General features: G+C 43.7%; 1 protein-coding gene across 1 annotated transcript in view; it reads right to left on the reverse strand.

Moving 5' to 3' along the window:
• Nucleotides 1–1,478, reverse strand: part of COL24A1 (collagen type XXIV alpha 1 chain) — a 148,410-nt gene extending 146,932 nt beyond the window's left edge. The window contains exon 1 of the mRNA XM_074833197.1: nucleotides 925–1,478. Within this exon, the coding sequence (XP_074689298.1) occupies nucleotides 925–1,478 (554 nt within the window). The remainder of the gene's footprint in view (nucleotides 1–924) is intronic.
• Between the last annotated feature and the right edge of the window lie 15,120 nt (nucleotides 1,479–16,598).

Here is a 16,598-nt window from a genome sequence, read left to right on the forward strand (position 1 = left end):
GTGGTCTAGGTTGCAAAGGATTGACTAGTTTGATAATGCTAAGGAAACTTGCTCCTTTTGTGAAGAATTCTGGTTTCTTAACAGAGGCAAGCAACCAGGTTCCTTTCTCTCTAGTCAAGTAAATTAGGTAAACAAGAAGATGCATAGAGATATATCTTCTGAAGTTACCTCTGATTTTGAACTCAGATAAACTGTATCTCTGCTACTGTACTACTCTACTGTAATTCAATTTATGTTTCGCCATCAGCAATATCCCTTTACAGATATCAAATAACCCCTTTTTTAAATTGCACTCGGACAATCCCTAAAGAAGTCCCCCAGACACAGCCACTAAACGCACGGACCTCCTGGGAAGGCCACCTTCAGGCAGCCACGTAACTACTCACAAGCATTCTAGCACACCCGGATTATACACCAGGCACACTTCAGCAGTATAATCCTCACTTCAACACAAGACAAATCCTCTCTGTCCCGCTCGGAGCTCTCAGTCAACTTAAGTCACAGCCAGAATAAAATAACCACTTTACAAAAGGAGATGCATACTGGTAACCTCTATAATATCATTACAACCGTCAAAAGTTCACAACCGTCTTGCCTAGGCTGCTTTTAGGCGAACTATAGAGGAGAGAGGAGCTCTACCTTTGCATCACAGATGATGATGCATTAGAAGTACCTCAGCCCGCTGCAGAAGCATGTAAATACTGCGCACCTCCTCTAGTCATCTCTGTTATTAAGAGGGTAGCCTCAGCTCTTAAGCGTTTGTTTGCTGTGTTTTCATAACGAGGTACCAAAGGGGGGGACGAGCAGCCGGGGTACCCGTGGGTGCAGAGGCACGCTCCCCCGCAGGATCCCTATTCCCTCTCGGGGAGCTGGGGTGCGCTGGCTCTCAGGTCCGGCTGCCCTCACTCCCGGGGGGCCACACACCCGCGTAACCCTCCCCGGGCCGGGCTCCCCAGAGCCAGGCTGCCTGCCGGGGTGCGGGCTCGGACGGGGGAAGGATGACGCGAGGGTGCTGGACAGAACCGGGAACGTCCAGGAGAGCAAGAGAGAGAGGAGGGACAAGGGAGAGCGCGGAGAGGAGAGATGCACTGCCACCGGCACAGGCGGGCTCCCTCCGGGGGGTCGGCGCCCCGCAGCCCCCGCCGGTCCTCCGGGGGCACCCGGGACCTCGCGGGGCTACGGCTGGAGCTCGGAGAGTAGGGGTCGGGGGGAGAGGAGGGGGGGACGGGACGACAACGACAGCCCACCGGGGTCGCCGCCCGCTGCCCCCGGGAGAGGAGCCGCGCCGCAGCCGCCATCCCCTCCCTGCCGGCCCCGCCGCCGGCCCCGCGGCGGGTGGCGGTGCGGTGCGCCCCGTCGCCGCCGGCCGGGGGAGCGGGGCCCGCCGTCACGCCTCCCCGGCTCCCGCTTACGTTTGTGCCGCGGAAGAGATGCGTCCTCGCCTTGTCCTCTCGGCTCCCAAATGCATTTGTATGCATTTGCCCGGGCAGCGGAGGTCCGAGGGAAAGCCGGAGCCGAGCGCCGCCGCAGGGTCAGGTCCTGTCCATGAAACCCCGCCGGCCCCGAGGTCTCCGCCGAGCTCCGTGCAAGCCCGAGGGCGGCCCGCGGGGGCGGGCGCGGCCGGGGGGGGGTGACGGGGGGGGTGACGGGGGGGCCGGGCGGGGGGGCGCCGGGGGCTGGGTGGCGGGGGAGCCCCGCGGCTGCCCGCGGAGTCCGGCGGCGGAGCGGCGCTGCAGCCGCCTGCCCCGGCACCGGCGGTCCTCCCCGCCTGCCTCGGTGTTAAATTTCAGCGCTGGCTGCCTGGCGATTACATCAGCAAACGCGGCCCCCGGGGCGGGCCGGCCCCCGGCCGCGCATGGTGCGCGCTGCCCCGCGCAGCTCCCCCCGGGCGCGGCTGCCCCGAGCGCGGCTGCCCCGAGCGCGGCTCCGCGGCGCGCAGAGCCGAGCCGAGCCGAGCCCCGTCCGCCCCGACCCCGTCCCCGGCGTGGCCCGGGAGGAGCGCGGTGCGGCGGCCCCAGGTGCGGCCGGTCGGGCTGGCAGCGACGGGGCAGGCGGGGGCAGGGAGGCAGGTGATGCCGCTTAGTGCATCCGAAGGGCGCGGAGAGCCCGCGGTTCCCGCTGGGCGCCGGCTGGGAGGGCTCGGCAGGAAGCTGCAAATTACATTAAAATGTGGGGACAGAGGAAGGGGGGAAGGGAGATGGTGAAATGGTATAAAGAGAAAAAGCTGAGCGTGCTGGAGGTTTTGCATCTCGAGTATCATTGGAGTGGGGTCCAGCAATCCTCCCTCTGGAAAATGTTTGAAGACCAGATGTAATTTGGTAGCATTACAATGCCAAAAGAAATACGACACCCCTCACTGTCTTCTTCCTAAAGAGACAAAGGTCTTTTCAGCTGTCATTTCCAGTTTTCTTACCTTGTCCCAGTAGCACAGTCTATTGTAACTTTATGCCATGACATCTTCATGCAAACTGTCTCTCAAAACAAATAAAGTAGGGTTAAACAATACAAGACGTTGCAATATACACTGTACAGCAAACCCATGGTCAAATCCTGCAGCCTTACTTAGGCAAAACTTCCTTTGACCTAAGCAGAAATTTGATGTGAGTTAGGATTGTGGTATTTGGCTCTTGCTGGGTGTTACAAGAACAAAGATTTCACATTAGGCTTGCAGCAAAGACCTCCAGGTTGTAGGTAAGATGGAGAAATGTGACATGAAATAAAACCAAACATATTACCTAACAGCAGAAAATGAGAGAAATGACAAGGCACAAAGTAAGGTTATACAAGACAAGGAGTTTGTATTGTTATCACTGAGGATGCTCCACTCAGCTGAAAAGGCCTTTTCTGGGTGATTCAAGGTAGCAAGGAACAGGCAGAAAAATTGGGGGAGTGGGGAGAATTGTGAGGCAACCAAGGGTCAACCTAGAACAGTGTCTTTTCTTGGGAATAACACAAGCCAAAGTTACAGGGGAAAAAATTATTCTCAGGCAACACACCTGAGTGTTTTGGTGTTTAATTTCACACTCAAATTAATTTTCAATGCCTTGAATCATCCAGAATCTATATAGTCTCACTGGCTACCAGGGGATTTCCTCACTTTTTGAAAGCCAAAGGTAAAAGCTGACAACATTTTGTCTTCCTGTCTATGTACCCTGCATTAACAAAGTGACAGCAGAACATGAAAATTTATTTCGTCACAGAAGAGAACATGGTGCCTGCCCAGGGAGGTATTGGACACTGCTACAATAAAGACTTTGTCGACATTTCTGTTTTAAACCACCACGCTTGAATGACTTCCAACTACTGCAGTGTTATATTTAATTTAGTTTTTATTAGCATTAAGATGAACTAAAATGTGTACATTACAGATTGGGTTTAGAACAGTTTGGTGCCATTCCATGAAATCTATCAGTCCCTTAAATATGCAGTAGGCATATAGTTGATTTATTAACCTTTTGGCATCTGCATTAGGGCTATTATGGAGAGAATTCTGCCCCGAGAGTGACCCTGGGTAAATCCTGCCCTCATTTCTGTGCACATTGATAAGTACAGGAGCCAACCTGCAGCACAGGGTGAGATAGGCTGGGGACATTACATGTCGAGATCTCCCTTTCCAACAGTGTTTGCACTGAAGAAGGTACAACTTGAGATTCTTGCCAGCTGCACATACACAGTGTAAATAAAGCTTTGCTGACCCTGATTATGCAGTGGCTTAAACCAGTGTAAAGTTTAAAAAAATAGCATTGCTTGTTCAGTTTTCTGTATTTAAAATTACAAAATTAAGGTCACAAAGTAGGACACTTCACTGCCATTTGTGACTTTGCTCTTTAGGTCCTTGTTACAGCCCCCGCTGTGGTTTGAACCCTGCCTTTTGACTATTTGGGAAGGGTCCTTGGCTATTCTTGTGTAAGGAGCCCAGGGGCTGGTCAGGCCGTCGGGGAGGCATGGGCCAGGGGAAGGATTACCTGTGCCCTTCCATTTCCTCACCACACACAGCTCATACGTCTGAGCCATGTGTCCACAAAGGGGTTGGGAACATGTGAGGGAAACTCCTTTTTCCCTCCCCTGTGTCTCTTTGCCTGGCAGCTCTTGCACTTACTCTGCCGCTTAGGTGCTTTCCTTTGATATTAACACCCTTCAGAGCTGCTGAAGCTCTTAACAGAAGAAATGACCACCATCTAATGCAGATGAAGAAAGCAATTGAAAAAACACAAGGAAATTAAATGACTTCCCCCATGTCAGACAGTGAGTGTGTGGCACTGTTGGAAAGAGTCCAGCAGTCCCCAACTTGTTGCCCATTGCCTTGTGTTTTCAATCAGCTCCAAATCTCTTCTAAGCTTCATGGCAAAAATCAGTATCCGTTTTATTCTTACACTTGCTTCTTGCAAGTGCTCTTACAGCCTAATAAGCAGAACTTCCTATGTTTAAAGCTATCAGATTACATGTGTTTATTTCCAGAGCTATATATAGCCATCTGTATACTTACATACACCAAAAGACCTGGTCAAGCTCCAAATGTGTTAGCACTGATTGCAACACAGTGATGCTGGAGTTTCATTTCCTATGGTAAATGTCCCAATATCCCATTTTTCCATGTCTACTGTCTCCTGCTTGACCACAGCCTACCCCTGATTTCTCTTATCTCCCCAAGTAAACCCAGGGATTACTGAAATACAAAATTAGTTCTTTCGAGATACCACTTCTTGCCTTTCTGACATAATTGCAAGCTCTTCTTCTGTCTCTTTTCTCCTTTTCCAGCAGTTTTTTTCCTCCTTTCATGATCTGACTTGCTCATCTGTCACTCCAGATTACAGCTGCTGAGTTCCAGCCACGCGTTGGGGCACAGAACAGGAGCTGCTCTTGAACAGTGTAAGAGGCGAGGAAAATGGTTCCTCTCTGTGATTTTCCTTCCAGAAAATGTACAGGACAGAGCAATGGTTAGTATATTTCCAGAGCCTAAAAATAAGTTAAAAAATTAATAAGGATTTTAAAGAAAATCTGTGAAACAGGAATGTGAGGACTGAGTGTTAGAGCCTGAGCCTTATCCCACTGCAGTCAGTAGGAGCTTTACCTTTGACTTGAGTAGGAGCAGAATGGGACCCACACAAGTTTCCTGGTACAGTCCCAGAATTAGGAATTTTTGGCAGAAGATCCATGCTGCTATTGAGTTCCCTTTGGAGAACTGATTTTCCCTGCACACCACAATATATGGTGTTAGGCTATGTACCAAAACTGCTGGAACCTAGTTCAGCAAAATATTTATTTAGAATTCTCTCTGTGGCAGCCAAAAAAAAGTTTAACACATTGCTCTGGTTAAAGAAAGTTAGCAAACTATCAAATATGATCAAGAAATACAAGAAATGGAAAGGATTACAGCATGTCTTTGACAACAGCTGGCTAAAATTGAAGAAAGAGGGACTTCAGGTCTAAAACAATTAGATGTGTCTATTCTTTATAGAAAGTGAAAGAAATTGTAATGACCAGCATCTGCCTTCTCTCTCTAGTTATGCCTATTACCTTCTGATAGAAGGAATTAGTGACAAGCAATGTTCTCCAGTTTTGAATATGTAAAAAATCTGGAAATGCCTTTGAAGAGCACAGTTGATGGCTTTTTTGATTAATTCTATCGCTTCTATTTTTCTACTAGCAAACTAAAGAGACAATTAACATAAAGTTACACGCTGAAGGATTCAGAGTGGAGAGGATTTTTCTGTCTTACCAAGACCAACACATAAAAACCTGTGAGGGAAAGGGGCTGAGGGAGGAAAGGAGAGATGCTGTGGGTTCAGGGGACCAAACTTCAGAGGTCCTGGCACACAGAGCAATAAAATGCAACCATAGAGTCAAGACAGACAAAAATGCCAAGCCACAAATGACCATAAAGACTAGTGAGATTCTTTAAGATGCTTAGTTAAAGCAAACAAGGGAATATATCCAGCTAGAAGCAAGAAACAGAAGAGAGCCTCAGTGAACCACAAGACAGAGTAGAGACTCCAGACCACAAGGCTCCGGTGGCTCCAAATGAGAAAGGTGTTTCACTGAAGCCAAGATACTTGCAATTGTTTACAAGACCAGGTATCATCCATTTTAGAAAGTCACTGCTATAGCAGACACCCACCATAAAGCACAGTAAAAATTCTCGTGGAGAGAGCTGAAGCGGGCGACTGAAGCAAAGCCTTCTGGAGGAGCAACCCCACACCCAGCAGCTGTAAAGCTCTGACGTCTTGTTCCGGTGATGGCACATCTTATGCCATACTAAGAATGTGGATAAGCCTAGCCAAACACACAAGAAAATATTAAAGGAAGAGAGAAGCCTGAGAAGCAGTTATTAGGAAAGTAATAAGGGAATGGAAAATACGAGAGCAAGAACGAGTGCAACGTGGGAACCATGGGAACAGCTCACCAAATGAGAAGACTCCAATTACCAAATAGGCAAAACTGCCAAGAGAGAAGCACAGTAAATTTCCAGCTAAAAAGGGGCTCTGGAGCCTAAGAACAAATGGTGAAAGAAAAAAACAGAGGAGGAGTTAGAGAAAACCCAATGACTTTCATTTTTAGTTAATCTTTATCCCATCATTGATGGAGTGTTTTGCCATCCAGGCAGGAAGTGGAGACTCCCACTCCTACAGGCAGGAAGATGCATTTGACATGAGGTATTTTCTGGGATACTCATTGAACTGAAAAGCCCTTGTAGGTGAAGTCCATAAATATGACCAAGAGTCTGTATTCCCACGGCCAAATTACCACCTCTACCAACGTGTGCTGAGAGAGACACAGAGAGCAAGACAGGCCTCAGCAGATGTGTTAACAAGTGTCTCCCCACCAGAGTGGTGGCTGTGGCCTTCTGCCATAGGCATTCAGCAACCATGGTGGGGTGCCCTGCACGAGGACTTCCCCAGCAGGTCTCCTGAAAGCCTCTTGCCCATGGCAAGGAGTCCTCCCCAAGCATCCTGGTTCTCTGTCATCATATAAAACTTGCCCTGTCTCCATCAGTAACAGAAAGCAAAAGCCTATTTTTTTGCAAAAAATAAAAAGCTGTGATTGTCCTATGTGAAAAACCAGTAGCTTGTAGCACCCAAGGACGCTTACTTAACCTCCTCAGTAGTGCTCTGTAGTGCCCTTCTGCGTTGGAAGGATGGGTCAAAAAAACCCAGGCATCTTATAGGACATCTTTCTGCAAGATAAAATCTACAGGTATTTCCTGAAAACCACTCTCTGTGAAAGAATAAAAATGGAGCCCATTTGGAGTGAAACTGTCCACACTCATATGGTACTCTCAAGCCGCTAGCAAAACCTCATCAGCACTAAAAATTGCTCACACATCTGGAAGAACCAGTGCAGTCATCTGAGAAGTATTTCACTCCCGAGCCACAGAGAGCTCTGCATCAGGCCAGTCCTTTTTAAAGACGTTCCCTTTCTTTTTCAGCAACTGTGGGAGATGCTTCATTCCGCAGTTCATTAGTCCGAGAAAAGTCTTTCTTGACCATCTCTGCTTCCAGCCGTGGGGCTGTGGGTTTTCACAGTGCTGCCCTGCAGCCAAAAAAATGTGTTGCCAGATATTCCTTCTGCAGTAACTAAAATACAGTTTTGGCTAGCTTCTGCAAAATTTGCTTCTGGCAAGAGCAAGGGGAGTTTGCAGAAGCCTCAGTCCTCCACTTTCTCACCTGATGAGAGGTAAGCTACTGATGCTCAGAGGCTAACACCATGTTAAATCTCTGCCTTGGGGTAAGACAACTTGTTCTCACGTTAAAAATCTTACTAGAATTTTCTCCCCAATTACAGAAGCAGAAAATTCCATGAGACTCCAGTTTATGACCTTCAAAATGATGCAAAATGCAGTTGTTAGAGGCAGCCACAAGAACTCCTTTTCCCTGCTCAAACTTTGAAAGAGAGAGACATAATGTCATAATACCATGAATAATTTTGAACTCCATCTTTAGGAAGAGAGAAATTTAATCACAAAAACAATTTGACCAACTTCACATAGTTATTTCAACCATTAACAATAAATGATTCCTCTGATAGGTCAGAAAGTTTCCTCCAACTTCCCACAAATTCTCTCTAGTGGTTTTTTAAATATTCTGAGTCTCTTAACACACAGCATACCTAAATCCTGCAGAACAATGGAGTAATATAAACCTGACAATATTTGTTGATGACGTTCATCAAAACAGGAGTTTCCAGACTCAGTAGGTATTAACAATATCAATGAAAATGGAAATTGTACTATTTCCCACTCTTTTTTTTTCCCACATAAGTCATCATTGGACTTCTTCAATACTCTTTAGCTCCCAGTAAAGGAAAAAATGGGGCTTATTGTTGTTTGTCTTCTTGGAATCTCTGGATTTAAGAAGAAAGCCATAAGTATTGTCAAGTACAGCGTGGTATGTTTGTATGATGAACATTTAATTTCCAAATTAAGAATTCTAGATCAGGCATGTATAATGGCAGGAAAGATTTTCTGTAGAGAAAGAGACTTTAAGTAGATTGCTTTTTCTGAAAATACCAGACAGATGAATATGTGGAATCCAAGACCAAAATACATTGGCACTAACTTCAATGCTGATATTTTTACAATAGTAATATAATTAATTTTTGTAAATCCTTTACAGCTGTACCACCAATATAGCATAGTATTTTTAATAGGCTACTTTCATCACCTTATTTTTAGAGATCAAATTTTGATCCTGTTCTTCAGTTACTTAAAATTGATTAGATTTGTGAGTGAGAACTACTGTTGCAGGAAAGTAAAGGACTAGGTCTTTCAGCAGGCATAGAATTATTTCAGAACAGCCCTTTCCTCTTCCCAACTCATGTCATGTGAAAAAAGTAAAACTGAATGAAATCCTCCTATAAACACTGATAAAAATAAACTAGAGAAAAATTATGAATACATCTGAAAGATGAGACTTTTTTCCTTCTTGGATCAAACAAGTTCGTTAAGCCAGATGTGCCTGGATTATTCTTATTACAGAGAGCTGTAAAAACCTCATGGTTGTTTAGTTATCCGGTGTTGGCTTAGACATAGTCAAAAGTTGAACAACAGATGATATGTGTAACTGCACCATGTTGACCCAAAGACACGCAACAGTTTAGTGAATGAACATCATCAAGGTTGAGAAATCCAGAAGTTGTCAAAGTACCGTCATTAACTTTTGTTTGCAACCTCACATTGCACACTAGAGGCCTTACAGGATTGTGGGTTACTTTCACAGGGCTCCAACCTTCTTCTGGTGCTTCAGGTCTTCCAGAGACAGATGGGTGTCGCACCCCAGGACCTCTGGGAAGTATAGGGGTGAAGCCTACAGTGTCTCTCCCGGACGCAAGTGAACTGCTGCTTTTTGAAAGGCTCACAGCCTGTGTGAGTTGTAATGGCAGGGCAAGAGACATCAGGCTAGCACAATGATCTTCTGCACTACCAGATTTTAGCTGTTTTCTTTGAAGCAGGAGATGCCAAACCTTACCTCAGTCTCCATTTTCAAGCATAGGCAGTACAAAATACTTTCTACCTCCCTTCAGAAATTACTGGGGCTGTTTAAAGTTTTCTGAAACCATCCAGCTGAGACAGACATTCACACAGAACAAACCATAGACATCTCTAAAACTACTAAGAGGAAAAAAAATATATAAAATTTCTATAGTTTGTTCTTTTTCTGTATTATAGTTTGGGATCACTTTTTGTCTTAAGTACTTATGGCATTAGAATGTGCATTAAAAAAATAGCATTTATAGTTATCAGATGTTTAGCTTTGCTTTAAATTGGTCAGCCAAAACATATAAGCTAGCTAGCTTAATAGCTAACTTGCAATGATTTCAAAGTTACATATGTAAATGTAACAGCATTCTTATTTGCCTGTTGGAACAAAATGGATTTTAATAAACATTTTCAACAAAATATTTTATTCCTTTACAAAGAATTGCAGCTGTAACCTTTCTTATCACAGAAAGTATTTTCATAATTTAAACACACATTAGAAAGGTGGACAAATATTCCCAGATGTTTTTAGAAGATTTGCATTACTCTTAAAGTGACATTATTGATTAGAAAATTATTTCTCTAAGTCTTTACAAGCAGGTGGACTTTTTTATTTAGGTGGGGTTTTTTTGGGGGGGGGGGTGTTTTTATTTTGCAGGGTTTTTGTTTGGTTGGTTTTTTGTTTTGGGGTTTTATTTTATATCATTCACTGGGGTAGCTGGGGCAGTATGAGGCGGATTATGAAACAGAGCCTCCCTGTTAAAGTTTGAGCAGTTCATTTGGAGTATTTGCAGGTCCTAAAACACCACATTTGTCAAAGCAGACTCCCAAGGAAACAGTGACAATCAAAAGGTGTTAAATTTTCCAAGGTGTAAAAGCCTCTCTTCAAATCCATCTGGGTATTTCAGTGACACCTTTCTTTATATGAACATAACCTTCATTTTTGGCAATATCATCTCTACCCGGTCTAGTTTACCTTTGCAAAATCCCAGTAACTGTAAAATACACCCGTGGGTTTTGTGAAAGAAATCCAGATTTCAGGAACTTGGTCACAGGGGAGGGGAGCATTTCACACTGACATCCAGTAGCAACTCTGTTCCTTCACTCAGTGCCATGTTCTGCACTTTGGAGGAGGGAAGAGATTTTGAAGGCCTTTGGTTTAGCAAACTTGGGGATAGGAAACTTCCTTCTGGGCTTTGTACTGATTGCCAGAAGAAATGACACATACTAGCGACAGCCAGGCAAGCGTGCCCTTGTCTTACATGCAGAACTGGAGACAATTAATTAATCCATAGAGATGAAGATATGCATCTATTTTAAGAAAAATATAATTTTATTATGTTAATGATACTTTTGAGCAAATGCTGGTACCTGCAGGAACAGTAAAAGACTGATCACTCCTGTCAGACCATCAAGTAGTGGAAAGAATCCCAGTGGCACCAAAGATGCTTGTTCTGAGCTGAAGTTACTTTACTTGGATGTCTGACAGGAAAAAAAAAAAGGCAAATCTTCACTTTGCGTAGCAGCAGGTAATATATTACTCCAAATGTGTAAATAATTTAACAGAATAGTTATCAGATACATATTTGCAAACACTGACAATCGCTTCCTTGTTAATGTTAAGGGATTTATTTTCCATTCTTTCCTATGCCTGTCCAGTTCAGTCTCTTCCCTCATTTGACAATCTTCCATAAAGACACTGAAGAAAATGATACCACAAAGCATTTGGAAGAGAGAGTGTTTACAAAGCATATAAATAGACTGTGCTGTATCCAGATTAATTAGTTGCAAGCAAAGTAATAAAAAAATGTGGAGAACTTACAAGTATGCCAGATGACTGAAAATCCAAGGTTTATTCAGATGTTAGGGATAGGTTGCATGCTATATGCATATAGGATAAATGCCACTGCATCTTCTGAGGGCAAAAAATAAGCATTGGGCTACATTAAGACCAAATGCATGTAATACAGCTGAAATATCAATCAAGCTCATGACCCTAAAAATACATTTCTGCAATCTTATGTGCAATGTGCAAGGCAGGATGTGTTTTTCCAAACTATTTACTGAAAACTGAATTATTCTGAAAGAAGAATCTTAAAAACCTTAAAATTCTTCAGAACTTCATTGCAGATACAGCTTCTGGGGAGAATTATTTAGATAAAGAACAGTAAGCACTGAAAATATACCTCATTTCTATTGTGTAAGCAGCTAGTTTGAAGTGAAAAACCCTGGCCCTCCTTGCCCCCTGCTGTTATGTTTTAAAAATTAATGCAGGACTCCATCAGATCAATGTTTATTTCAGACAGGGAGTTTTTGGCTGAGCTGTACCTAATGTCTTTGGCATGTTTTAAGTAGCATATCAGAATGAATCATCTACTTTGGTAATACTGCATTATATTTCTTTCTCTTGTTTAGAGAAGTAATGTGTAGCAAGGGAACCTTCAAGGATTCAGTCTCCAGTTTAGGAGACAATTACATGTGCACATGCTGCAATATGTGACTGCAGTCCATTAAACAGCAGCAGCTCTGAACTTACATACCATACGCACCTCTCAATTTACCTCCTGTAGTCTAAAATATTAACTAATCCTCCCACCTTTGATTTCCCAGAAGAATATAATACAGAAAAACCCCTCAATTATATCATTCAGACCATGCTGGTTTTCTAGAGGTCTAAATGCATGATCCTGACAGGAACCCGCAGTGCTTTCTAGCTGCAGACACAGGAGCTGGTTGCAGAGGGAAGCACACACAGCTCAGGGAGTATGCTATCCTCCAGCCCTTGGCACCACCTGGTTATTTCTAAGCAGAGTATCAAATGCATGCAAAACATAACAAACGCCGATAGTTGCCATAATATATGGAGATCATCTTGGAAACTCAATGGCTTTTTGAGCTGTTGAGATCCCTTCTTGCTCTCAGAAATGCACTTTTTGCAGGGGCACATTCAGAGCTTGAGGTAAATCTGGCAGCTGGAGATAGGTTCTGGCTGTGCCGTCAGTCTTGCCCCTGAATTGCAGACTTCAGTTAGGCACTATCAGAAACACTGTTGTTCTCCATGTGATGCAAGTCTCATGGTCTTGTTTCATCTCATTCACTGGTTTCTTCATCTCCCCCAGGAACTGCTCTCCACAGTGACAGTATCAAGCTAAATATACTGTAGCAGCCTGGCCCTTTGCAACCTTGCATCTGTAATCTCTCTCTACCCCAGTGTTGTAGCATTGAGTTTAACACAAGATTGCTTCCTTCCCAGTCTGTTGTCATATAGTTCCAAGTGCTGTAAATGCAAAAAACTTGATGGATGGTGGCACTTCAAATTGCATAGGGCTTCTTTCTTGTCTTGTAGCACATAAGTCTGAAGGGATCATCCTTCCAAACAGTACCAGCCATGTTATAACTTTTTGAGTTCTCAGTTATTCAGACTGACATTTCTACCACCACACTAGGCTCTACAGCATAGGCTTGCTATTTTCTTCCTGAGCCCATGCATCTGAAATAATTGCAAACAGTGGTATACTACACCCTGATGATATTCCTGCTCAATTTTAAAACAAAACCAAGAATAGTCTACAAATAGGAAGTCATCTAGTTTTCCCATTTAACTCAGCTGCACCTTTTGACTGTGTCCCAAGAATCACTGGGAACCTCTTTCTTTTGCATTTCACTTCTCCTGCATGGAGTTTGGACCCAGTGCCTTGTGCCTCTTTCTGCTCTTTCCCCCTCCATTTGTGCTGTGTGAAGCTGTAAAGCCAGAGTGTTTTTTTGGTATTCTGCTTTCATTGACAGCTGAGCTTTCCTGTATTCCTTGTAAGGGGAAGGACACACACAGAGGTAGTTACGGGATCCAAACAATGCTGTACATCTGAAGAGCAGTTCCTATAGCTGCATCTTGTATGGGGCTTTGCTTTTAAGTTATTGGTCCTTATGCAATAACCTTATTGGAGTACTTTGATAACCTCTCATATAAGATTTCAGCATAATCAGGAAAGGTTTCTTTGGCAAACTGATCCAGTGTTTTATCTCCTGGTTGTACACAAGCATAGACTTCATCTTTTTCATACTCTAATGATGTGGATTTCCCACCCCCCCCTCGGCAATTCTTAAACTATGTTGCATACCCACCTATCTTAAAATTTCTTAAATATACACTGGGCTATAGTACTACATACAGAGATTTAAAACAGAAGGGCAAAATTAGTAACTTAATAAAAATATTAATTTTAATAAAAATTATTGAACTCACATGCAACCCAACAATGTCATTCAGAGGCTGAAATATGCCATGGCTAACTCAAAGTCAAATATGACAACGTTTCTAAAACAACTTCCCCCCCCCCATCATAACTGGGGGGGGGGGGGGGGGGGAATCTTTCTTCCCCTTTCTCCAGCCAGCATATTTAAGTCAGTTTAGCCGGCTGGATTGTAACTGCCCAAGATGCTTTCAAAGTGTTAGAAACAGCTCTCTCCATTCACTGGTTCTCATGACAGATCATACAACAGCTTTGTCCTGCCCTTGCACTTATGTGTTGGGGTTTTTTTTCTTTTTTTCCAAGATATTCTGAGATTTGTTAAATTACTTTTATGCAGTTTGTTGACAGCATAATTTAGCTCAGGAAATGTTATAGCCAGTTGTATGAAAATCATGAACTGCTTTCCCAACAACAGGTAATGACATCTCACACCAGGGGTTTATTTTGGTCTGCTTCCCTTTGTCATATTTTCAGTTTTATTTTAGTTCACAATTGTGCAATCCCGAATGTACTACGGTAGGAATTCACCATGAGAGACGAATAGCAAAACACTTATAAATTTTCCACCATACCACTTGTGTTGTCTGGATATTGTTTCAAATGTAAAGGAGTAAAATAAGTACTTACAAATAAGTTGTAGGGGATTGGTTTCAGTCTTTCAGTAGAGCAAGTCAAGCCATGCTCTGGAATGATACTCAGAAATATAGCTCATACTTTGCAAGTCTTCGCTTCAGCAAGAGTGGTTAGGAAACCTTCATTTTTGCCTAAATATATATTAACGAGTCCCTTGTTTCAATGATGAAAGATCAGATTTAAGTTGGCTCATTTCAGACTTTCCTTTCCAGAGGAAAGCCTGCCACAAAACAGATTAGGAGAGGCAATGGGAGAGTGAGATTTCTGTGTTTTGGTGCCTCAGAGAGGAGCCTGGATGTGCTGTGGAGCCAGAGGCACCACGTGCTGCCCTGCCTTGCCATCCCCATGCACAGGCTGTTGCAGGGTCAACAGCTGCCCCTCCAAGCAAGGAGCTGGGGCAGATAGCCATCGTGCCCCACATTCACCACCTGCCCCCTGACTCTGGTGGCACCCTTGGACAAACCTCTGCAGCAGCTCAGTCAGGAGAGGCAGATCGAGGGACTGCATACAATATTCCGACATCCTAAACTGACAGTAAAATACTTCAAGCTGCAGATTTATTAGCAGCTCCAGCTCCTTGTAAGCAGCTACCCTGAAACACATTATCCTGTTTTACTTGAAGTTTAATCAAGCTGGGCAAACACATCTTCTTTGCTCCACTATTTCTACCTGCAAAAAGCCACCTACTGCTTTCACACATACAAATATTTAAGGAAAAAGTTGCAGTCTACAATGTCCTTTTCAAAGAGACAGATTTTAACTTGTTTTCTGCAGATGCATTTCAAAAGGACATGCCTCAGCTCTTCTGCAGTTTCATGTACAAATATTTACAATGAACAGTAAATGCCCATGAGGGGAATGGGGGGTCAGTGGTTCTTGGTTGTGTTTTGGATTTAACCTCAATAAAACCAAGGAGACTTAACTACTTCTTCATTTCTTTGTGTCATCATGGCTGAAGTAATAGCAGCCACACACCACCATCTAAAGCTGAATGCATTTCAGGGCAGGAAGATTCACAGACAATTTTGATGAAATATTTGTTTGTCTGTGAAAGGAATAGGAAAAAAGTCCTAAGAAACCATGGGAGGAAAATGCTAGCTGTTGAAACAACTTCTTTGGGAAGATCTCAGAGATCATCTAACTATGAATATTTCCTGAAAAGATACTCTGCCTTCTTTGATTTTTCAGGTACTAAGGCAAGATTTTATAGATGTTATAGTTAAATGTGACTGCTGTAGAGAACGGTTAACTCCACTGTTAGGTGTTACTCTGTGCTGGAATAATCTTTCAGGCTTTTTTTGCAGACCTGTCATGCAACTGAGGAACAATTGTAAGAGTATATTTGCCCCAAACCTTTGGAAGGTTAGTTTATAGACTCCATAGCTTTATACAAACAACTTCAACCCTTTTAAATCTGGAAGAAGATACACACCTAACTTGGAAGCTAGCAATGTCACATGTATTTAGGAGGACATCAATCTCTTTATGAAGAAAGAGGGTTTCTCATCCTGAACCTGACACTGTTTGCCTTCTCAGGGAGAATGAAGCAGGGCAGTTTACTTCCAGAACCTTCCAGTCAGGGCTGTTTTACAGCTTCCTTATGTGAAGATCCAGAGCTAGATAGACTGCACTCTCAGCAGCCTCTGGGCTAAGCTGCGTTTTCACTGCAAAAGACCTTTATCTTATTCCTCACCTGGAGTCTCTGAACCAGGACCTTCCCTTCTCTCAACATGAAAGTTGCATTTGGGAAACGGCATGAAGAAATTTCCATTAGTAACCAAAATACTTCAGTCTTTAAAGATTCAGAACTGGATCAGGCTGACATAAAAGCAGAAATGGGAAAAATTGACATATCAGCCTGTCATACTTTCTGTATCATTGGCTACTTTGGGTGAAACAGATTTGGTGGATTGTTTTCAATGCCAGTCTGCAGGTAAAACATGTTGCCATGCCATCCTCAGAGTAACAGAGGTCAGCACTGTAAGGAGGTCTGAAAACACCACCAGGATTGCAGTTCTTCAAATTCAGCAGCACATGTCCTGCCTGGGCCACATTATCTTCCACAACATGTGTGGTTCAGTTGGCCTGACCAATGCAAACATCAAGCAGCTGTGTTGAAGCATTTTTTTACTGCTAGTTTCTAACTTCATGACAATGGATTAAGCACATGGGCACTACAACAGCATCAGTCCTGATGGCAGAGGCCTGAAGGGCCAAGGCAGGAAGCTGTGCTAACATGA

The sequence above is a fragment of the Strix aluco genome, chromosome 8 (genome assembly GCF_031877795.1).
Source record: "Strix aluco isolate bStrAlu1 chromosome 8, bStrAlu1.hap1, whole genome shotgun sequence".
Taxonomy (NCBI): domain Eukaryota; kingdom Metazoa; phylum Chordata; class Aves; order Strigiformes; family Strigidae; genus Strix; species Strix aluco.